The 23,634-nt window shown below is 42.0% G+C and overlaps 1 protein-coding gene and 1 pseudogene across 1 annotated transcript; one reads left to right on the plus strand and one right to left on the minus strand.

The window, feature by feature from the left end:
• Positions 1 to 9,998: 9,998 nt before the first annotated feature.
• On the minus strand, positions 9,999 to 10,940 carry LOC131197880 (olfactory receptor 6E1-like). Its single transcript, XM_058182377.1, has one exon. It carries the CDS (start codon positions 10,938 to 10,940, stop codon positions 9,999 to 10,001), a length of 942 nt encoding a protein of 313 aa, XP_058038360.1.
• Positions 10,941 to 17,072: 6,132 nt separating this feature from the next.
• Positions 17,073 to 22,604, plus strand: LOC131197881 (olfactory receptor 6M1-like; annotated as a pseudogene).
• Positions 22,605 to 23,634: the final 1,030 nt, after the last annotated feature.

The following is a 23,634-nucleotide window of genomic DNA, read 5'->3' on the forward strand; positions in this document are numbered from 1 at the left end:
CTTTATCTTAGGTCGACTTAAGTAATTCAGACTTTCCTACCCTTAAGTCTATTTCTTAATTCACTGTTCCTCAAAGATACTAAGATATGTGGACTTCAACTCTCAGAATTCCTGAGGAAGCATGTTGGTTGAATTCTGAGAGTTGAAGTCCACACATATTACAGTTGCCAAGGTTGAGAAAAATTGTCTTAACTAATTGATTGATTACATGCTGTCAAGTCATTTCAGATTCATTGTATTGTACTCTACTCTACTCTACTGTTCTGTAGAGTAGAGTAGTTACTCTTTTCTACTCTATTCTATTCTATTCTATTCTATTCTATTCTATTCTATTCTATTCTATTCTATTCTTATTTATTTATTTCATCAAGCATGTATTTATGACAGATACAAGTGTAAACATAGTTATAAATACATGTAAAGGATATGAATAAAAGAAAACATTAGGACAGGGACAGTAGGCACGCTGGTGTGCTTATACATGCCCCTTACAAACCTCTTAGGAATGAGGTGAGGTCTACAATAGACAATCTAAGGTTAAAGTTTTGGGGATTTAGCGAAGAAACCACAGAGTCAGGTAGTGCATTCCAGGCATTGACCACTCTGTTACTGAAGTTGTATTTTCTGCAGTCTAGTTTGGATTGGTTTACCATGAGTTTGTATCTATTGTGTGCTCTTGTATCATTTTGGTTGAAGTTGAAATATTCATTGGCTGGTAGGACATTGTAGCAGATGATTTTATGTACTATGCTTAGGTCAGACTGAAGACGGTGAAGTTCTAAGTTGTCTAAGTCCAAAATTTCAAGTCTGGTGGCATAAGGTATTTTGTTGTGAGCAGAGGAGTGGAGGACTCTTCTTGTGGAATATCTCTGGACTCGTTCAATTGTATTAATGTCCAATATGCAGTGCGGGTTCCAGACAGATGAGCTATATTCAAGAATTGGTCTGGCAAAAGTTTTGTATGCCCTAGTTTGCAGTTCAATATTAACGGTGAAGAAACTACGCAAGATTAGGTTAACAACTCTTAATGCTTTTTTAGCAATGCTGTTACAGTGGGCTTTGGCACTTAGATCATTCTGGCTGCTCAACCAGAACACTGTATACTATCACCCATCTCCTCCCACTTATGACTGTATGACTGTAACCTTGCTGCTGGTATCCTTTATTGACTGTTTCCCTATGACTATCATTAAGTGTTGTACCTTATGATTCTTGATGAACGTATCTTTTCTTTTATGTACTCCGAGAGAATATGCACCAAGACAAATTCCTTGTGTGTCCAGTCACACTTGGCCAATAAAGAGTTCTGTTCTGTTCTGTTCTGTTCTGTTCTGTTCTGTTCTGTTCTACTCTACTCTACTCTACTCTACTCTACTCTACTCTACTCTATTCTCTATATCATTTCAGACAAAGGGTAGTACAGTCTCGCCTTAAAAACCTCTTTAAAATGATTCATTTTACTTGCCTGATGTATCCTTCCCAATCAGATTGCCTTTCTCTCCCCATTTTCTCTAATGCTAATTTGCAAATACCAAGCATTGCAAGAAGGCCTCTGGTGCAAACATTCAAAAGATTTTGCAAAATGGCAGAGGCAAAACCGTACAGCATTAATGAATTTGGAATGTTTTCAGCAGCGTTTGATGCAAAATAAAAACTTATTTCCTTGGAGATGTGCTGAAGTTAAGTGGGACTGGATTTAATTTATGTTTGCTTCTAAACCAGCCTCAAACACTATATATTAGAAATTATCTGATTTAATCTACCTCTTTTGAACTCTGACAACCATTTCTTAATTTGAGGCTTAATTTGGGGGCCCCCAAGGCTGTGTGCTCTCCCCACTTCTCTTCTCTCTGTATACCAATGACTGCATCTCCAATGATCCATCTGTTAAGCTACTGAAGTTTGCAGATGACACAACAGTGATTGGTCTCATTCGAGACAATTATGAATCCGCATATAGACGAGAGGTCGAACGACTAGCCTTGTGCTGCAACCAAAACAATCTGGAACTGAACACACTCAAAACCGTAGAAATGGTGGTAGACTTTAGGAGAAACCCTTCCATACTTCCACCTCTCACAATACTAGACAACACAGTATTAACAGCAGAAACCTTCAAATTTCTAGGTTCTATCATATCGCAAGATCTAAAATGGACAGCTAACATCAAAAACATCATTAAAAAAGGACAACAAAGAATGTTCTTTCTGCGCCAACTCAGTAAGCTCAAACTGCCCAAGGAGCTGCTGATTCAGTTCTAAAGAGGAATTATTGAGTCTGTCATTTGCACCTCTATAACTGTCTGGTTCGGTTCTGCAACCCAACAAGAAAAACATAGACTTCAGAGGATAATTAGAACTGCAGAAAAAATAATTGCTACCAACCTGCCTTCCATTGAGGACCTGTATATTGCACGAATCAAGAAGAGGGCGGTGAAAATATTTACAGACCCCTCGCATCCTGGACATAAACTGTTTCAACTCCTACCCTCAAAACGACGCTATAGAGCACTGCACACCAGAACAACTAGACACAAGAACAGTTTTTTCCCGAAGGCCGTCACTCTGCTAAACAAATAATTCCATCAACACTGTCAAACTATTTACTGAATCTGCACTACTATTAATCTTCTCATAGTTCCCATCACCAATCTCTTTCCATTTATGACTGTATGACTATAACTTGTTGCTGGCAATCCTTATGATTTATATTGATATATTGACCATCATTTGTGTTGTAAATGTTGTACCTTGATGAACATATCTTTTCTTTTATGTACACTGAGAGCATATGCACCAAGACAAATTCCTTGTGTGTCCAATCACACTTGGCCAATAAAAATTCTATTCTATTCTATTCTATTTCATACAGTAATATTACAGCTAACCACTCTCGGGAACTAAACATTTTTAGAAATTGTAAAAAAATACTCACCCCTTGCATACTGCACTAAGAATTATTCACCATTTTTTCAAGATCTTTGTGGGATTCATCCTCAGGTTCATACTTCTAAAATCAATATTCTGGATTATTCAGGTATGTTTAATACAAATCAGAGACAAAACAACAGTATCTATCAAAAAAAATTCCCTTTTTTTTTTTTGCCAGGCGGTATTTTTACCATTTAATAATATAGATGAAACATATTCAGGATGTCCCAAATGTGCTTTTTCAAAAGGCAGTTGGACTTCCTTGGTTTTTTCTTTCCTCTTGAAAAGGCACTTTTGGGACAACCATGACTTAGATGACAGAATCTCCACAGATGTGACATACTTAGAAAATGGTCACGTTGGATAAGAATTTGGTGGATTTTACAAAAATGTTTTGAAAAAGAAGATAAAGTTCCTGCCGCAATTTTTTTTTACTGGGAATTATCACAGACTGTACAGTAATTGAGACTAAGTTGATTTTAAATTTAATAACAGCGGCAAGATTACTGATAGGACAGTATTGGAAGAAGAAAGAAGTACCTACAATAGAAGAATGGATACTCAAGGGTCCTTGAGTAGCACAGCCTGTTAAACAGTCTGTTATTAACAACAGCTGCCTGCAATTATTGCAGGTTCAAGTCCCACCAGGCCCAAGGTTGACTCAGCCTTCCATCCTTTATAAGGTAGGTAAAATGAGGACCCAGATTGTTGGGGGGGCAATAAGTTGACTTTGTATATAAAATGCAAATAGGATGAAGACTATTGCTTAACATAGTGTAAGCCGGCCTGAGACTTCGGAGAAGGGCGGGGTATAAATGTAAATAATAAAAAAAACAAAACTGAAAGTTGCCAATTTGGCTGAGATGGCCAAAATCACAGCCTTTTTGAAAGACAACACACAAGTAAGATACTTAAATGAATGGAAAAAATGGATTGACTATATTCAAAACAGATATCAGATGAAGAGATATCAGACTGCCTTTGAATGATTAGAATGTATTATTTCTGATTGCATTGGGGGAGGTTAGGATTTGATGAGAAATGCAGGAGTATAATTGAGTTAGGAGGGAAAATTTTTAGCATATGTTTGTTTTATTTTAAGGGCCTCTGTGGCTCAGACTGGTAAGACAGTCTGTTATTAACAGCAGCTGCTTGCAATTACTGCAGGTTCAAGCCCCACCAGGCCCAAGGTTGACTCAGCCTTCCATCCTTTATAAGGTAGGTAAAATGAGGACCCAGATTGTTGGGGGCAATATGTTGACTTTGTATATAATATACAAATGGATGAAGACTATTTATATATTTATTTATTTATTTATTAAATTTCTATACCGCCCTTCTCCTGAAGGACTCAGGGCAGTGTACAGCCTTATTTAAAACACATAAATACACAATATAAATCCCAGATTTAAAATGCATTTAAAACGAAATATTTAACAGGCCTAATTAACTAAAACGGTAATAGACCGATATAAAACCCTTAAAATTTAAAATTATAAATAAATTAATACATTAAAATTAGGTTAAAATTAAGTTAACATACTTAGGCTAGTCCCGCCCGATTGAATAATAGAGTCTTCAGTTCCCACTTGAAGGTTCGGAGGTCGGGGAGTTGATGTAGCCATGGAGGTAACTCATTCCATAGGGTCGGTGCTGCCACAGAGAAGGCTCTCCCCCTGGGGGCCACCAGCCGACACTGTTTGGCTGATGGCACCCGGAGCAGGCCCACTCTGTGGGAGTGCACAGGTCGTTGAGAGGCTATCGGTTGGGAGACTATTGCTTGACATAGTGTAAGCTGCCCTGAGTCTTCGGAGAAGGGCGGGATATAAATGCAAATAAAAAACAGAACAAAAAAACTATACCTTGTGTTTGTTACAGGAAGTCTGGGGGGAGGGGGGAGGGAGGTTTTTTAAGGTAGGGGGGAAGGGGTAGTAAGGGGGGAGGGGGGAAAGGGGGGGAAAAAGCTTTTTTTGTAAAAAACTTTTCAATAAAAAAAAAAGAAAATGGTCACGATCTCTCTGTGCTATTATATTTTTCTGTTAGTCGCAGCCGTTTTTCTGGATTGTGAAATTGTGCTGAATTTTGCTTATAAATCGGAGGCGAAGCAAATGCATCTCTTAAAACATTACCCCTTAATTCAATGTTTGGGAAGCATAATTTTCTCTATTCTCAGTGCTTTGGAAGAAATGCCTTGTCTTCTTGGCTCATGGAGGTATCCTCTGTGCAGTTTTGCTACCTTCTTCTTCTATATCTTTTCTGGGCAATGAACATGGAAGCCACCTCTTATACACAATAGGAACCTAGTTACTTTTTTTTGAAGCATAATAAGGTGCAGCACATCTTCGAGACTAACTGTGACAATTCCACAGGGACTTCTCAAGAAGCAAAGAAACCTATTGTTGTGCCTCGTCCTCCCTCCTCTCCTCAGCCGGGCCCCTCCCGTCTATACCCGGGCCTGTTATCAGACTCCGAGTCTGATAATGAAGATGAATGGCCTGTCATGCCTCCAGCCCCCAGCCCTGGCCCCATGCCCGGAGAGGATGTCAGGAATGAACAAACAAACCTGATAAACCTCACTCCTACAGCATGTGAGCAGGAAGCCAGCCAGGTGTTGGAATTACTGACAACAGAGCCAGCTGAAGAGAATTCACAGTGGGAGGATCCTCGCTTCTGGAGATCTGAGAGGCGACGCCAGCAGAAGGAAGGGAGGGGCAGGCCTGGATAAATGCTGAGTCATGGAGCCACACCCCACAGCCTATATAAAGGACCTGCTTGTGACATTCCAACCTTGAGTCAAGCAAAGTCTCATCTAGTTTGCTGCTATCGGACTCTATCGCTGAAGTCACAACTTGGACTCCTGCCTGCCCTGATAAACCTTGAAGGAATTTGACAAGCTGCAGAGGCTTCATTGCCACATTTGATACAGACTTCCTCGGTCATCGGAGGGGGAGGGGGACACGACACCCATTGTGAATTGCAAGAAATAGCTATCATGCATTCTCTGTCTATTTCCTCCATGGATGTCAAACCCTAAATCAGACTAAAACATTAATCTGTGTGTATTCCTCATGCACTATGCTTCATTTTGTTGGGTGTTATCAATTTTAAAAAAGCCAACTATGACCTTATAAACAATGATCTCTCATTTCTTCACTGGCAAAATCTATTCTCAACCTGTATCACTACAGAAGACCACTATAAAGTATTCCTACTTGAAATCAATAAAATCATCAAACTATATGTACCACAAATCATCACCAAAATCAATAGGAAAAGCAAATTTCCGATATCAATAAAAAAGCTGCAATCCAAAAAAAAATCCCTCTGAAAAAAAACAAAAAAGGTTATGTAACAAACTTCAAAAACCGCTACAAAAATATTTGCAACCAAATAAAAACAGAATGTAACACTTACCACACTAAACAAGAAGAAGACCTTCTACGCACCAATTCGAGTCATGCTTTTTATAATTTTGTGAACAATAAACTTAAAGAAACAAGATCCATTCCACCATTAAAAGAACCTAACAGTACTGACGAAACAGTTAAAGCAAACCTCTTTAACACATTCTTCGGCTCAGTCTTTGTTAACAGTGATGGCTCATATCCAACATTCCTTATTAATACCAAAAATGTTAACAACGACCTAAGACATATAGACTTCACAGAAGATAATATTGAAAAAGCTCTTCGCAACCTAAAACCATCATTATCTATTGAACCAGATGGACTATGTGCATACTTTTTAAAAAAACTTTCAATTAATATAGCTGAACCCCTAAGCATAATTTTTAATAAAGCCTTCAAAACTTGTTCCCTTCCAAAACTCTGGTCTCTAACCACAGTCATCCCTATCTTCAAAAAAGGAGATCCAAGCCTTGTTGAAAATTACAGACATATCTCTCTATGTTGTGTCTCATGCAAAGTAATGGAATCCATCATTAACCAATCCATTACACTCCATCTTGAAACAAACAACTTTCTATCTAATAAACAATTCGGTTTCAGGAAAAAATTGTCTTGTAACCTACAACTACTCCACTGCAAAAATATATGGACTACCAACCTTGATCAAGGAAAAGCAATAGATGCAATCTACATAGACTTCTGCAAAGCTTTTGATTCAGTAGTACATGATAAACTACTCCTTAAACTAAAATCCTATGGCATTTCGGGACCTCTTCACAATTGGATAAATGCCTTCCTGTCAAACAGACAACAAGTGGTCAAAATTGGCAATGCTATATCAAATCCTGTTCCTGTCAAAAGTGGCGTTCCCCAAGGTAGTGTTCTTGGACCAACACTCTTCATACTATACATAAATGATCTCTGTGACCTAATCTCAAATTATTGTGTTCTCTTTGCTGACGATGTCAAACTATTTAATACCACTAATAATACTTCTACGCTTCAAGAAGACCTCGACTTAATTTCTGATTGGTCTAAAACTTGGCAACTCCAAATCTCAACCAGCAAATGCTCAGTCTTACATATTGGAAAAAAGAACCCCAACATCAAGTACAAACTTTTTTTTTATTTACATTTATATCCCGCCCTTCTCCGAAGACTCAAGGTGGCTTTCAGTGTGTAAGGCAATAGTCTCATTCTATTTGTATATTTACAAAGTCAACTTATTTTACCTACTTTATAAAGGATGGAAGGCTGAGTCAACCTTGGGCCTGGTGGGATTCAAGCCTGCAGTAATTGCAGGCTGCTGTGTTTTAATAACAGACTATCTTACAGCCTGAGCCACCACGGCCCATGATGGACATTACCTAACTGACGACCCCCACCCTGTCAAAGATCTTGGAGTTCTCATATCAAATCACCTTAATGCCAAAGCCCACTGCAACTACATAGCAAAAAAGGCCCTAAGAGTTGTAAACCTAATTTTACGCAGCTTCTTTTCAAAAATCTCTACACTACTAACTAGAGCATACAAAACATTTGCCAGACCTATTCTTGAATACAGCTCATCTCTGACATAAACACAATAGAACGAGTCCAGAAATATTTTACTAGAAGAGTTCTTCACTCCTCGGAAAAAAACAAAATACCTTATACCAACAGACCTGAAATCCTGGGATTAGAAAACTTACAACTCCGTCGGCTTCGACATGACCTGTGTTTAACACACAAAATCATCTATTGCAATATCCTTCCTGCAAAAGACTACTTCAGCTTCAATCGCAATATTACAAGAGCAAAAAATAGATTCAAGCTAAAGGTCAACGGCTTCAAACTTGATTGCAGAAAATATGACTTCTGTAACAGAGTTCTTAATGCTTGGAACTCATTCCCTGACTCCGTAGTCTCTACTCAAAATCTCAAAATCTTCAACCAAAAGCTGTCTACTATTGACCTCACCCCATTCCTGAGAGGACTATAAGGGGCGTGCATAAGAGCACAAATGTGCCTACCGTTCCTGTCCTATTGTTCTCTTCATTATATCCAATTAATATAGTTGATGCATAATTTTAATTATATATATATATATATATATTCTTCAAGATATGCTGTTTTATCTATGACATTTGTTTGTGTATACTGTTGTGACAAAAATAATTTTTTTAAAAAAATGACTGTCCCTGATTACCCTATCCTCTATGTAGTCTCAAATCCACTTTTAAAACCATCTCAGCAAGAGTGTCAGGCTTCCAAGTAATAACTCCATAGAAAGCGAGCAAGTTCCTCAAAGAACCATTTTATTGGCGATCTCATATTGGCACAAACTGGTGAAAACAGAATGTTAACAGCAGCCAGAATTTTATTTGCACAACATTGGAAAGATCCCTACAGAAGAGATGATGATGACGATGATGATAAGAACAGAATAGAATAGAATAGAATAGAATAGAATAGAATAGAATAGAATAGAATAGAATAGAATAGAATAGAATAGAATTTTTTATTGGCCAAGTGTGATTGGACACATAAGGAAATTGTCTTGGTGCATATGCTCTCAGTGTACATAAAAGAAAAGATACCTTCATCAAGGCACAACAATGATAGTCATAGGGTACAAATTTAACACTTAATGATACAACACTTAATGATAGTCATAGACTACAAATAAGCAATCAGGAAACAATGTGCAGAAATGGATAGATTAACATTTGAAATTAGAAAGAAGGATTATTTTTACTATGAGGACTTATTACGGTATGTTTGTTATTGATATGAATTAGAATTAATAAGTATTAATATTATGTCACAAAAACACTGTTATTATATGACCACTACTAATGAACATTATTACTGGTATTATGATGATGGTTGCTCAAATTGACTAAAAGACAACACACTGTTTATATAGACTTTGAAACTGTTGCTTCCTTTCAGCTTTCAGCTCCAATCCAGGAGCCCTCAAGCAGTCGTATTCACAACAAACCATTTTATACCAAATATATATTTGCTGATAAAGAAATAAAAGGAGATTAGTATAGATCTATTTCAAGCTTTATAGTTTTCAACAGCTAGCCATACCCGTACTCGGATTCGAACTTGGGCTGCCTGCACATTAGGCAGTTGTATTAACCTCTGAGCCACAAGTTCTCCTCCCTTTATCAGCTGAGCCAGGGGAGAGATTAAGTGTTTTTCTGACAAAGCACCTGGTCTGCCCCAATCCAGGAGCCCGCAGGCAGTCGCATTCATGACAAACACACACACACACACACACACACAAATGAAAACAGACTCTGAAAGTTCCCGCAGTTTGCACCTGATTGAAAAGTGAAGGTTCCCCCTTTCCCCGAACAATCAGTCACATTGTCCAAACAAGGTGCTGGCTGGTCGCATGGTAATCGGACTCCTCCTCCCTCTAGCCACCTATCCAAATGTCCTTGGTTCTGACAGGAAACTATTTTGTTTTGGCTACAAACCCCCATCTAACTATGTTCCTCCTCTCTATCCCTTCTTCACCCTGCAGCAACCCTGAAGCCTTCAAAATGACCCCAGCCAGTTTTGCTTCAGAGTTGACAATGAGATCATTACATCTAAAAACAGCACAATACCACAACATGTCGAAGTTAAACCTGAATATCAGCTTCAAGATCACATCAATGGCAAATCATCTCTTGCAAAACCCAACCCATTGTCTCAGTTCGGTCCTCAAAGCATCTTGCACTTGCTTGTTCCTCAGACAATATATGAACGGGATCAAAAGTGGAGCCATGACAGTATTCAAAAGAGCCGTTATTTTGTTGAAATCTAAATTGCTGCTGCCTTTGGGTCTTATGTACATGAAAATACAACTGCTGTAGGTGACGAAGACCACAGTCATGTGTGAGGCGCAAGTGGAGAAGGTCTTCCTCCTCCCTGTAATGGATGGGATTCTCAGAATTGTAGAAACGATTTTGATGTAAGACACAAGGTTGACAACTAAGGTCCCAAGCAAAGAGAATACGGCAATCATAAAATCGATCAGTTCTAAGAGGCTGGTGTCAACACATGATAGTTTGATTAGGTGTCCGTTGTCACAAAAGAAATGATTGACGACGTTGTTATGTCCACAATATGGCATTTGAAAGAAGAGAATGGATGGACCTAAAATTAGTGACAAACCCCCAATCCAGCAACAAAGTACCGATAAGCAGCAGATTTCTTCATTCATGATGGCTGGATAGCGAAGAGGGTTACAGATGGCTATGTATCGATCAATAGACATTACGGCCAGTAGAAGGAACCCAGTGGTGCCAAGAACAAAGTAGAGAAACATCTGTGCCAAGCAACCAGCTAAAGTGATGCTTTTGCTGCCAGTGGCCGTGTTGATCAGTGTTTTAGGAATGATGGTGCTCATGTACCCGATCTCTATCCATGCCACATGTCGGAGGAAAAAATACATCGGGCTATACAGTTGGGCGTTGACCAGTGTGATAATAATAATCAACATGTTTCCTATCAATGTTAAAAGGTAAATCCCAAGCAAGATGAGGAAAAGGCCAATGGCAAGTTGAGGGTTGTTGGTCAGCCCTAACAATATGAACTCTCTCACTCTGGTGCTGTTTGCCATTTAGTCCATTCCTGAAAATAGAATGAAACCATAAGAGATTATTATCCAACTTCCTTTTCATTTTAATCTACAAAAATTTCAAATAAATACAAGTTCTCCAGCTTTGATGGTCATCGGATGGTTAGTCTAAGGGGCAAAGACAAAGAAGAGGGAATCAAGCTATTCTCCGAAGCACCTGAAGGCAAGGTAAGAAGCGATGGATGGAAACTAATCAAGGAGAGGAAAACTATCTAGAACTAAGGAGACATTTCCTGACAAGGAGAACAATTAATCAGTGGAAGGACTTGCCTCCAGAAGTTGTTGGTGCTCCATCACTGGAGGTTTCTAAGAAGAGATTGGAGAACCTTTTGTCTGAAATGGTATAGGGTTTCCTAGAAGACCTAAAATGTCCCACCCGACTCTACTATTCTGTTAATCTCTTGTACAATAAGGAATTATGATTTGAATCATATCAAAGTACTTCTAGTCATTAGTGTTATTGATATTGATATATCCTCCACTCCTCTGCTCGCAATAAAATACCTTATGCCATCAGACTCCAAATTTTGGGCTTAGACAACTCAGAACTACGCAGACTTCAATCTGACCTAAGCATAGTACATGAAATTATCTACCACAATGTCCTACCTGTCAGTGATTATTTCAGCTTCAACCGCAACAATACAAGAGCAAATAATAGATATAAACTCAAGGTAAACCGCTCCAAATTTGATTGCAGAAAATGTGACTTCAGCAGCAGAGTGGTCAATGCCTGGAATGCACTACCTCATTCTGTAGTTTCTTCCCCAAACCCCCAAAACTTTAAGCTTAAACTGTCTACTGTTGACCTCACCCTATTTCTAAGAGGTCTGTAAGGGGCGTGCATAAACGCACCAGCGTGCCTACCGTCCCTGTCCTAATGTTCCCTTTTATATGTATCCATTTCATGTATTCGTAATTACGTTTCTACTTATATCTGTTACCTCTCACATGCTTGACGAAATAAAATAAATAAATAAATAAAAATTAGTTCAACCTTTCTCTAGCAGGAAACTCTACACCATTTCACACCACTGGTTGTCCGGTCTCATCTTAAAAGCCTCTAGCGATGGACCACCCACAACATTTGAAGGCAAGCCATTCCACTGCTTAATTGTTAAATGTTTCTAGAATGTCTTTTTTGCAAGTTCATTTACATAACAACACCTTTGCTCTGGTTTACCCCTCCTTAGCATTATGCCATGAGGATGAAGCAGAGAGATGAATTCATCATAAAATTTATTTAAGGAAATTTTTTAAAACTAACAAACTCTCTGACAAAACGCGCATCCTCCAGATTTGTCTGTCATGCAAACACAGTTTGTAGGCTTGCAAATTAGGATCAAAAGAAATTCGGCTCGGAGCCTTTGCTGGGCATATTCCCCTATGATGAATTACAGGAGTGGCCAAAATTGTGGAAACCTTTTGGGAAAAGTGTATATTTGAGGTTTGATGGTTAATAACACCATTTTTTTCTTGGGAGTTTCAAGATAATCCTATTCCACTGCTGGAATGGCCTGGGAACAGTCCAAATCTTAACCGAATTGAAAATTGATGGAGCCAACTAAAGAAACTTGTTAGTTGGAAGTGACCCAGCAATAAAACCCAGTTAATAGAAGCAATCCTTCAATCCTGGTTTCACATTCCAACAGCTACAGAACTAAAAGACTGGGTTCACTCCATGGGAAGATATTATAAGGCCATAATTCATGCTAAAGTTTACCCAACTAAGTATTAACTGACATGGTGATAATTTTTGTATATCTCATTTTTTCCTACGTGTTTCACTTTTCTTCTTTATACTGTAACTGCTATTTCAATAGCAAATCCTTCATAAAAGTTATTGCATTACATTCTTGATTAAATTGCCTTTCCATTGATATATAATTTTATGATACTATTTTTAAAAAAAGTGGTGTTATTGACTAGTTTTAGAAAATACACTTTTCCCAAAAGGTTTCCACAATTTTGGCCACTACTGTATATGAGTAAACAAAATTTGGCATCAATTTTGTTTCTAAACCAGTCCTAAACATACCTAATGTAACAATCCGAAAGTTTGCAATCAGTCTCTTGATCTTCCAAACGGTATTAAAGCTCAATATTCTTGAGCCAAGCGTTGAAACATTTCCAAAATCCTCCAGTTTCCAATTTACTTTAAAATAGGCATACAAATTTCATGAATTTCATATGTCACTATCTTCTTTCTGCCAATAAAATTCTTCCGGTTTATTAGACAAGATTGAATGTACTGACAAACCAAAAAAGAAGAAAAAATTATCCATTAGAACTTGACTCCCTAATTTAAATTTGGGAAAAGATAATATTCACCATTCGGAGTGCCTTTGAAAAGATTCTTGATCTGCAGATGTGTTCAGGACAATTTTTCGGCATGCATACCTTCCATATCTTTTCATGGCAATGAGCATAGCAGTAACTTCTTATTAAGCCACCGAGCGAGTTATTATTTTGAAAAAGATGGTGTAAGAGGTATTCAAGATAGGCTTGCAAAGGTTCCTCAGGGATTTACTGAAGCAGTGAAAAAAATGCATTCCAAGGGAATCTGTAATAGGCATTCTATGTTGGTTTCCTCTATTGATGTCAAGCCCAAAGGCAGGCAGAACTCATTATGTGCATGTCCCCTCCTGATCTGTGCTTTATTTCGACCTCCCTTGGTGCTCTCTGAGCTTGCTTGTTTTCTTGTAGACGTTTCATTGCCCAGACTACGTAACATCATCAGTGCTAGTGCTAGTACTAGAACTGATGATGTTACCTAGTTAGGGTAATGAAATGTCCTTTTCTCTAGACTGGTCATACCCAATTTTTGCAACCGTCATTCATATGTTTTTGTCTCCAGGCCTTTAATTTTTATTTTTAATTTGCATTTATATCCCGCCCTTCTCCGCAGACTCAGGGCGGGTTACACTGTGTTAAGCAATAGTCTTCATCCTTTTCTATATTATATATAAAGTCAACTTTTATTGCCCCCAACAATCTGGATCCTCATTTTACCTACCTTATAAAGGATGGAAGGCTGAGTCAACCTTGGGCCTGGTGGGACTTGAACTAGCAGTAATTGCAAGCAGCTGTGTTAATAACAGACAGACTTAGTCTGCTGAGCCACCAGAAGCCCTTAGTTGCTCTTAGTTGCTCTTCTTTGCATTTCCCCCCCCCAACATCTCAACAGCTTTTTTGTACTGTGGTGACACTACTGGATGCAGTATTCCAGATACTAAAACTTTATAAATTGATACTAATACTTCACTTGATTTCGATACTATGCCTTCGTTTATTGAACCAAGGGCTGCATTAGCATTTTTTGGCTGCAGCCATGCACTGCTGGCTCAATACAGTAAGAATAATACTATTCTATAGTTTATAAATAGGCACGCGGTGGCTCAGGGGCTAAGACGCTGAGGTTGTCATTCGAAAGATCGGCAGTTCAGTGGTTCGAATCCCTAGTGCTGCCATGTAATGGGGTGAGCTCCTGGTACTTGTTCCAGCTTCTGACAACCTAGCAGTTTGAAAGCACGTAAAAAATGCAAGTAGAAAAAAATAGGGACCACCTTTGGTGGGAAGGTAACAGCCTTCCGTGCGCCTTTGGCATTGAGTCATGCCGGCCACATGACCACAGAGATGTCTTCGGACAGCGCTGGCTCTTCGGCTTTGAAACACAGATGAGCTCCACCCCCTAGAGTCGGCAACGACTAGCACATATGTGTGAGGGGAACCTTTACCTTTATAGTATATCAGCTATTTATCAAAATGAAATGGACAGGTTGTATTTTCAAAGGAATCCATCTTTAAAGAAACAATAGTCAAAATTTTCACCAGCAATACTCTATTACCCTTTATTGGACACAATTATGTTTTTAATGCAGGAGATTGCTTTGAATATATCGATATATAGTCTATTGGAGTCTAATATTATTGCTGTGCTTATAGCAATAATAGTGCAACAACTTGACCTCAGTATAATTCATGTGTCAACTCGCAAAGCATTCCTGGCCTGCTCTCAAATTGCCATAGGCAAGGAGGATGGGAAAATGAACTTCCTCCTGTGACGAAGCAGCACAGCAGCCAAAAACAAAAGCACATTCCAGACATATCTCTGTGAAGGCTCTCTCCTGGGGTTACCCACAGTGGCCGGAGGGGAGTGATCTCTACAACCCACGAAATTGCTTTGTTGGAGAATGTGACTGATACACACACTGGGGGGTGAGGGGAAACAGAGTCAAGCCTGGGCCGTAAATTATGTGGGGTCAGAGTTGGCTTCACTTGGAACCTGCTGACATGACGTTCCTAATAAATAACTGGATTTCTTTGGAAGCTTGGATCGAGGCTCATGATTTAATTAGGGCGTCGGTCAGAATCCTGAAATCATGCAGACTTGGCTTTAGACTAACAATTTTTTTCCTTCACTCTTTGCTGGGGAAGTTTGTTCCATTGGAAACAATATGAAGACATTTATAAAGCTCACATCTCTGCTTTGTGTTGTGATGGAAGGTTGAATATTCTCTTGCATCTAAATCTTATATTTCCAGGCCTCCCCAAATTCATAGTCTGCCCCATGTTTGACCAATGGAGCCATAACATTTCTAGCATGAAACTGGACAACAGTGAATGCACAAGATCAAATTACTACCTTTCTTCATTGAGAAGAAAAATAAGCATATCAAATCACCAAAGTCTTCACATAGTTTATTTTTTAGTAGAACAGAAACCAGCCACCAGACTTTCTTGAGAATGGATGGGACAACTCCTGTATGTGTATGGAGATTCTCAGTCATCCAGGTCATGGTTGTCCCAATGGTGCTTCTTCAAAGAGGCAACTGGACTTTCTTGGTTTTTCTTTGAAGACGTTTCGCTTCTCATCCAAGAAGCTTCTTTAGCTCTGACTGGATGGTGGGAAATGGAAGGTTTTATACTCCTTGCAGACAGCTGGTCATTTGCATTCTTTTAGTTAGCCAGTAAGGTCACCTAGAGGTTTATCTGTGTCCTCAGGGTCATCTGAGTGGTGCAAATGGGAGTGGAGCCTTCTTGGAACTATTGAAAGGACCGTGTTTTAGATTAGAGATAGATGATGTTGTGTGGTCCAAAGTCCACATTTTGGATAGAGAATAGAATAGAATTTTTATTGGCCAAGTGTGCATATGCTCTCAGTGTACATCAAAGAAAAGATACCTTCTTCAAGGTACAACACTTACAACACTTAATGATAGTCTTCTAAGGATTTGTCTTCTAACATTATCACGGATCTTAGCATTATTCAATTGACTGCCATTTTGGTTGAGAGGTTGTGAGTGTGTATTTTGTTGCTGAACATCTCCACTGCAAGCTAGAAAAATCAGGCCTAATGTCATTAAAGTTTTGACGCCGCCAAAATGAATAAATTTATTTCCGAACTTTACTCTCTGGGGAACCCATTAACAAATGTCTCCAAGGACGTATCTCAACTTATACTTTTTAAATGCCAATTTATTTCACTGATTGTCAAGAGGGATATTGCTGCCTAGAAGTTAATCATCTGCTAAATTCATTTTGGGAAAAAGTGCCACAGGATGGAGGAAAATACAAGCATAGTCTATGTGTAGGCAGAGCCATCAGAATGCCAGGCTAAAGAAAAGATGGATTGGAAGTGGCCACCTGAGATCTTCCTGCTGAAAGTTTGGGATGTGGAGATGAAAATGGGATCCACGGCTTCTAGTCTTCTTCCAGATGCACATTCTGAAAGACAGTTGACTATCAGTACTCAGTTTCTGTTCTTTGCGAGAAGGAATTTCAATGTTGGTGCATTTCATAACATAACATAACAACAGAGTTGGAAGGGACCTTGGAGGCCTTCTAGTCCAACCCCCTGCCCAGGCAGGAAACCCTACACCATCTCAGTCAGATGGTTATCCAACATTTTCTTAAAAATTTCCAGTGTTGGAGTATTCACAATTTCTATGAGAAGAAGCCTGAAGGAGGGATAGACCCCAGTCTCTTGGCTTGAGGAGTCTGTTTCTGGCACTCTTTGATGAGTGATCTCCATATCTGAACTTGGGACGTAAGAAAAGAAGGTAAACTGCAGTGCGTTTCTTTCCTGCATTTTTCTCCACCAGCAAATTCATGATGGGAAGTAGGACTCAGAATAGCTCGGCAGAAGTGACAGAGTTCATCTTAATTGGCTTCCAACTACCTAGGCCCATGCAACTCTTCCTTTTTTCGTTGCTCCTGGTTGTGTTATTTTTCACTTTGGCTGGGAACCTCACGATCATCAGTCTGGTATGCGTGGACCAACACTTGCAAACCCCCATGTATTTCTTCCTCTGCAACCTCTCCTTTCTGGAGGTATTTTTCGTTCTGACAATCACACCGAAGATGATGTCCAATCTAGTTTCTCTGAACAGCTCAATCTCTTTCTTGGGCTGCATCACTCAGTGCTACTCTTACTGTTATGTATTCATGTTTGTACCTTTAAATATTTGAGCGGGAAATCAGCACGTTGCTGATTGGTCAAAGCCTCCAGCAGAACGGTATAAAAGGAGAGGTTTTTCCCCCAGCCTGTTGCTGGGTTCACCCTATATTAAAGAGCTGTTGTCACTACCCTGGTCTCCAGCCTCGTTACTTCCCGAACTTAACATTGGCGACGAAGGTGGGATCTCGAGGCTGAGGAGAACCAGAACCGAGCTGAAGCACGATAGACCCGAACCCAGCAAACCCAGGGCAGAAAAGCGGAGATGGCCAGTTACACTCCGCCTGCACCGTTTGACCCGGCTAAAGAGAAATGGGGAACGTATATGACCCGTTTCGACAGCTTTCTAGAAGCCAACGAACTGCACGGAGTTCCAGATAACCGAAAGAGGGCTTATTTCCTAAGCCACTGTGGTCCGGAGGTCATCGACATCGCGGAAGCCCTGGCAGAGCCAACACCGTTGCAGTCGGTGTCATGGCCAACTTTGCAGACTTTGCTAAAAAATCACTTCGCACCAACGCCGTCCAAATACGTGCGGCGGTTTGAATTGAGAGCGAAGGCAGATGGAGGCGAATCCATCGGTGACTACATGGCCGCCCTAAGAAAAGCGTCCAAGGACTGCGGATACCGCGACCTGGGCGAGGTGCTCCTCGAGCAACTCATCCGGTCAAAGATATCCGTTTGCGGCGGCGGCTGCTAGCAAAGAGCAACCTCACACTGGCCAACGCTCTGGGCGAAGCCAGAGCACATGAAATGTCCACCCAAGCGGCAGAGACACTGCAGAAGCCGGTCCCACAAAAGGCGGCGCAAGGCAACTCCGGTGCACCAGGAGGAGGTTCAGACCGAATCCGGCGGTGAAGACGAGGAAGGGTCTGCCGCACCGAGAAACGCGACAAAGGGGACCGAGGCGAATGCGGAAGCTGCGGGGGTCAACACCAGCGCCAACGCTGCAAGTTTAAAGACGCGACGTGTCGGCGGTGTGGGAAGAAAGGGCACCTAGCTCAAGTTTGTCGAGGGGCCCAACCTTCCCGCCGAAAATTCAAATCGGCCAATCAGAGCGCGGGATCGGCAAGGGGGCCCGCGATTGGCTCAAACAAAAAGCGCGATTCCAACCAAACAACTGTGGTCATAGGCGCGCCTCGACCAAAGTGGAGAAGAAGATCTTCACCAAGCCAAAAATAGAGAGTACGGTGCCGGCTTGAAGTAGACACGGGATCAGCGATCACCATCATGTCCTGGGACACTTTGGCGAAGTCGCTGCCGTCCGTCGCGGCGCCACCTGCAAGCACAACGGCTACAGTGCACGACTACCAGGGAATCGCATCCCTGTTCGAGGACCACCTCCGTCCGAGTCGAGTACGGTCCACATAAAAGCCCCTGCCCATCACGATCGTGGAAGCAACTCTGCCCAGTCTGTTGGGACTAGACTGGTTTCGTGCCCTGGGCATGGGAGTGACTGGCATCTACAGAAGTGACTGTAACCTGAAAGACATTCTCTTTAACGAGTTCGAAGATGTCTTCAAGGACTGCCTGGGCAAGTACAAGGGACCCCTATTTCCTTCAACTTAGACCCCAGGTAGCCCCATTAGGCTTAAGGCGAGGAGAGTCCTTTGCCCTAAAACCAAAAATCGATAAGGAGCTGGATAAGCTCATTAATCAGGGATTTTGGTGCCAGTCGATCACGCAAAGTGGGAGGCAATCGTCACCCCATAAAACCGGACGGGTCAATTAGAATCTGCGCTGACTACAAGGCGACGCTTAACAAAGCCTTACAGAAAAGCGCTTACCCGGTTCCAGTGGTGCAGCACTTATTGCACTCTTTGGGGCAAGGGCAAATCTTTGCAAAGTTAGACTTGGCCCAAGCCTACCAACAACTGCCAGTAGGCGCCCGCTGGCGAAGCCCAAACAATTGTGACGCACAGGGGGGCCTTCAAGTGCACCCGATTGCAATTTGGGGTCAGTGTGGCACCAGGGCTGTTCCAAAACCTGATGGAACGACTACTGCAGGGGCTCCCAGGGGTAGTTCCCTACTTCGATGATGTCCTAATTTCAGGGGAAAACATGGAGGAATTGGGGGAGCGGTTAAGAAAGGTCTTGAGCATTTTCCGGACAGCCGGATTACAAGTCAAGACAAATAAATGCCAGATCGGGGTCGAATCCGTCGATTTCTTGGGCTATCGGATAGACAAGAAAGGAATTCACCCTACTGAGAGCAAGGTTAAGGCAATTAGGAAGGCTCCAGCGCCCAAAAACAAAGCAGAGCTGCAGGCATTCCTGGGATTGGTTAATTTTTGCGGTCTTTTAAAGAACAAAGCGACTGCTATGGAACCGCTGCATAGGCTCTTAGGGAAAAATACTGTTTGGTCTTGGGGAAAGTCAGAAAATAGGGCTTTTGAAGCAGTCAAGAACCTGCTCTCAAGTGATAGCCTGCTCATCCAATATCACGACTCATTACCCCTAGTGCTGGTTTGCGATGCCTCCCTTATGGGGTGGGGCTGTACTCAGCCATAGACTTCAAACGGCACAGAAGCCCCTATAGCGTTCTACTCTAGAACGATGTCCTCCCCAGAGAGGAACTACAGCCAATTAGACAAAGAAGCACTAGCCATTGTGTCAGGGGTCAAAAAATTCCACGAGTATGTCTTTGGGCGGAATTTTGAAATCGTGACTGACCACAGACCGCTACTGGGGATACTGGCTGGCGACCGCCCAACGCCTGTGGCACTTTCGCCACGCTTGACCCGTTGGACTATATTCTTAGCCGCTTATTCGTACAAGCTGCAGCATCGACCAGGAAAAGAAGTGGGGCATGCAGACGCGTTAAGCCGATGCCCACTACCAGGGGCGACCGAAGACCCCACTCCGGGGACGCCCATCCTACTTATTGACTCGTTGGACTCTGGCCCAGTCACATCAAAGGAAGTGGCTCGGGCATCATACCGGGACATTGTGTTAAGGACTGTACTCGGTTGGGTACAGAGAGGGTGGCCCGCTGCGCCGGGCGAACGGTTCAAAGAATTTGTTAAAAAACGAGATGAGCTCTCGGCTCAAGGGGGGTGCCTGTTATGGGGTGATCGTGTAATAATTCCTGTTAAGTTAAGGGGCAAGGTATTGGACCTCCTCCACGAGGGTCACCCAGGCATCGTAAGGATGAAGGGGTTAGCTAGAAGCTATGTATGGTGGCCACTCATGGACGCAGAGATTGCTGAGAGGGTAGGGAAATGCCAAGCTTGCCAAGAGTCCAGACCTCTACCCCCAACGGCCCCAGTCAGAGAATGGGAAAAGCCCCAAGGGCCTTGGTCAAGAATCCACATTGACTTTGCTGGCCCTTTTCACGGCCAAACATTCCTAGTGGTTGTGGATGCATTTTCTAAATGGTTGGAGATCATAATCATGAAATCCACTACGGCCGAAGCAGTAATCGCAACTCTGCGCCACCTATTCGCAACTCACGGGTTGCCGGACACTCTGGTGTCCGACAATGGGCCCCAATTCACGGCAGCCCAGTTCGAAGAATACCTGGCAGAGGAAGGCATCCGACATGCCCTCTCTGCGCCTTTCCACCCTGCGTCGAATGGCCTTGCAGAGCGTTCCGTCCGGAGCGCTAAGGAGGCATTGTCCAGGATCAAGCCAGGTGACTGGCAAACAAAAATAGACTTTTTCCTAGCCGTCCAGCACAGAACCCCAAGCACGGCCACCGGGAAAAGCCCAGCTGAATTGTTAATGGGACGGAAACTCCGGTGCCCACTTGACCGGTTGAACCCCCATTACACACCGAGGGTTACAAGGGCAACTAGGACAAGACAAGGGAAATGAGCATAGGCGACCGGGTGTGGGCCCGAAACTATGGGGACGGCCCTAGTTGGTTCGCAGGACAAATAATAAAGATAACCGGCCCAAAATCGTACGTGGTAGAGCTACCCGACAACCGAGTGTGGAGGCGCCACATAGATCAGTTAAGGAAACGAATAACTGACCAAATCGAACCAAATGAAACAGATCATGACCAATACCAATTTGAATCCACAGCTGACAATGACCCGGGGGAGGCGCAAGACTTAGCTGAGGTCCCAGAGTTCCAGCGACGCCATCAGGTTCCCGAGGGAAGCAGCAGGGAAAGTTCCAAAATTAATCCAAGGCCGGATGGCCAAGAAAAAGAGTCGGCCAATAATCCGGAGCCCGTTGGCCCAGAGAAAGAGCTGGGAGGAGAAAACAGCCCCTCCGACCAGCTCAAAACACCACCCAAAACTGAACCGCGCAGGTCAGAAAGAACTAGGAGACGCCCAGGTTATTTGCGTGACTACGTCGAAAAATAACATGTAAATAATATGTAAATAGTGGCAAAGTGTTTTCTGGGAGGGGAGGAGTGTTATGTATTCATGTTTGTACCTTTAAATATTTGAGCGGGAAATCAGCACGTTGCTGATTGGTCGAAGCCTCCAGCAGAACTGTATAAAAGGAGAGGTTTTTCCCCCAGCCTGTTGCTGGGTTCACCCTATATTAAAGAGCTGTTGTCACTACCCTGGTCTCCAGCCTCGTTACTTCCAGAACTTAACACTTACTTCTTCCTTGGTACCTGTGAGATCATTCTGATTGCCGTCATGGCCTTTGACCGCTACACTGCTATCTGCCGTCCATTGCGCTACACGATCATCATGAATAGATGGGTCTGTGTGAATTTGATATTGGTGTGCTGGTTTGGTGCTTTCTTGAATAATTTTGGCCCCATTGTTCTCCTGAGCCAACTGTCCTTCTGCAGCTCTAATGTTATCGATCATTTCTTCTGCGACTATGCTCCACTGATCAAGCTTTCTTGCAATGATATAAGTGCTCTCCTGATGCTGGAGTCTAGCCTCTCTGCTCTGGTCTTACTTAGCTCTTTGTGTGTAACTGTTGTCTCTTACCTCTACATAATTGTGACTGTCTTGAGGATGCAGACGAGCGGTAGCCGTAGGAAGACTTTTTCAACCTGTGCCTCTCACCTCACGGTCGCTTCCATCTTCTATGGCAGTGCCATCTTCATGTATTCTTTGCCCAGCAAATGTAGGTCTCAGGATGTCCAGAAAGCTGTGGCAGTTCTTACTGCTGTAGTCACCCCATTACTGAACCCTTTTATTTACTCTTTGAGGAATGAGAAGGTCAAGGATGCTTTCCGAGACTGTTTGCAGAGGCACAAACGTATTGTGTGAGGAGAAATCGTTGGAAGGACTTCGCCAACCTTGGCCGATCTCATGCAAATGTAAACAGACTTGGATTTTATTAATACGTGGATGAGAGAACCGTCATCTACTGCTGTAGTGAGGGGCACATGACACGGACTTTGCAATTTGTTAGTTAACCTAGTTTTAATTTGCCTTATTTTCTATGTTCAGGCTCATTACAGACTGGAATGTGGGAAAACTTTTATTAATGGTTGTATGCAGTGGTGGGATTCAACCGGTGTAACAACCGGTTCTCTGAGGATGCACTTTACATGCATGTTGTTGCCTCGCTCACATGCATGGTGCATTTGAATTCAGCTCTAAAACTTACCTTCTACTGCAGCCCCAGTGAGTAAAACAGCTGAGGCGTGGCAAAGCAGATCAGTTGGGCTTCAAACAAAGGAAATAAAAAGTCAGGGGCAGGCGGGCACAGCTGATCATTGGACCGAACCAGTTTGCTCCCACCTGATCATCAGAGTGAACTAATTTTCTCCCAGCTGATTGTCGGAGCTACCGGTTCACTTGAACCGGTCCAAACTGGTAGAATCCCATCCCTGGTTATATGGATTGATTAGATAGCTTTTAAAACTCCTAAAAATGAAATGATAATTTACAGAAGGATGTCTGGTGACTATCTCCTGATAAGAAAGAGATTCTTAGGGTCAACTGGCATCTGGTTATCTAACTTCAAACAAGCTTTGTAGTTAATTTACTGTGCAAGGAGAGGCTACTCTTATCTTTTCCAACCCATTTTCTTCTTTCATTTTTCTTTGTTGTGTTAACTATAAAAAGGAATGTAAGATGGGTCTCAGGGCTCTCTTTTTCATAGGGAGATCCCACTTTATCAGAGTACCCTAATAAACTGCTTTTAAATGACCTTCTGATTTGGTTGCTTATTGATAAGAGGCAAAGCCTACGGCCAGATTTAGCTGTCACTAGTCTAGACTGGGATCTCAAAAATACATTCCAGAACAGCAAGGACTTCTGTGCTACTCCTAGGAAACAGCATGGGTGTAAT

This window comes from Ahaetulla prasina, chromosome 4, assembly GCF_028640845.1.
Source record: "Ahaetulla prasina isolate Xishuangbanna chromosome 4, ASM2864084v1, whole genome shotgun sequence".
Taxonomy (NCBI): domain Eukaryota; kingdom Metazoa; phylum Chordata; class Lepidosauria; order Squamata; family Colubridae; genus Ahaetulla; species Ahaetulla prasina.

Coding starts and splice junctions, on each gene's coding strand:
- LOC131197880 (XM_058182377.1), bottom strand. CDS start 10,940: ATGGCAAACAGCACCAGAGTGAGAGAGTTCATATTGTTAGGGCTGACC.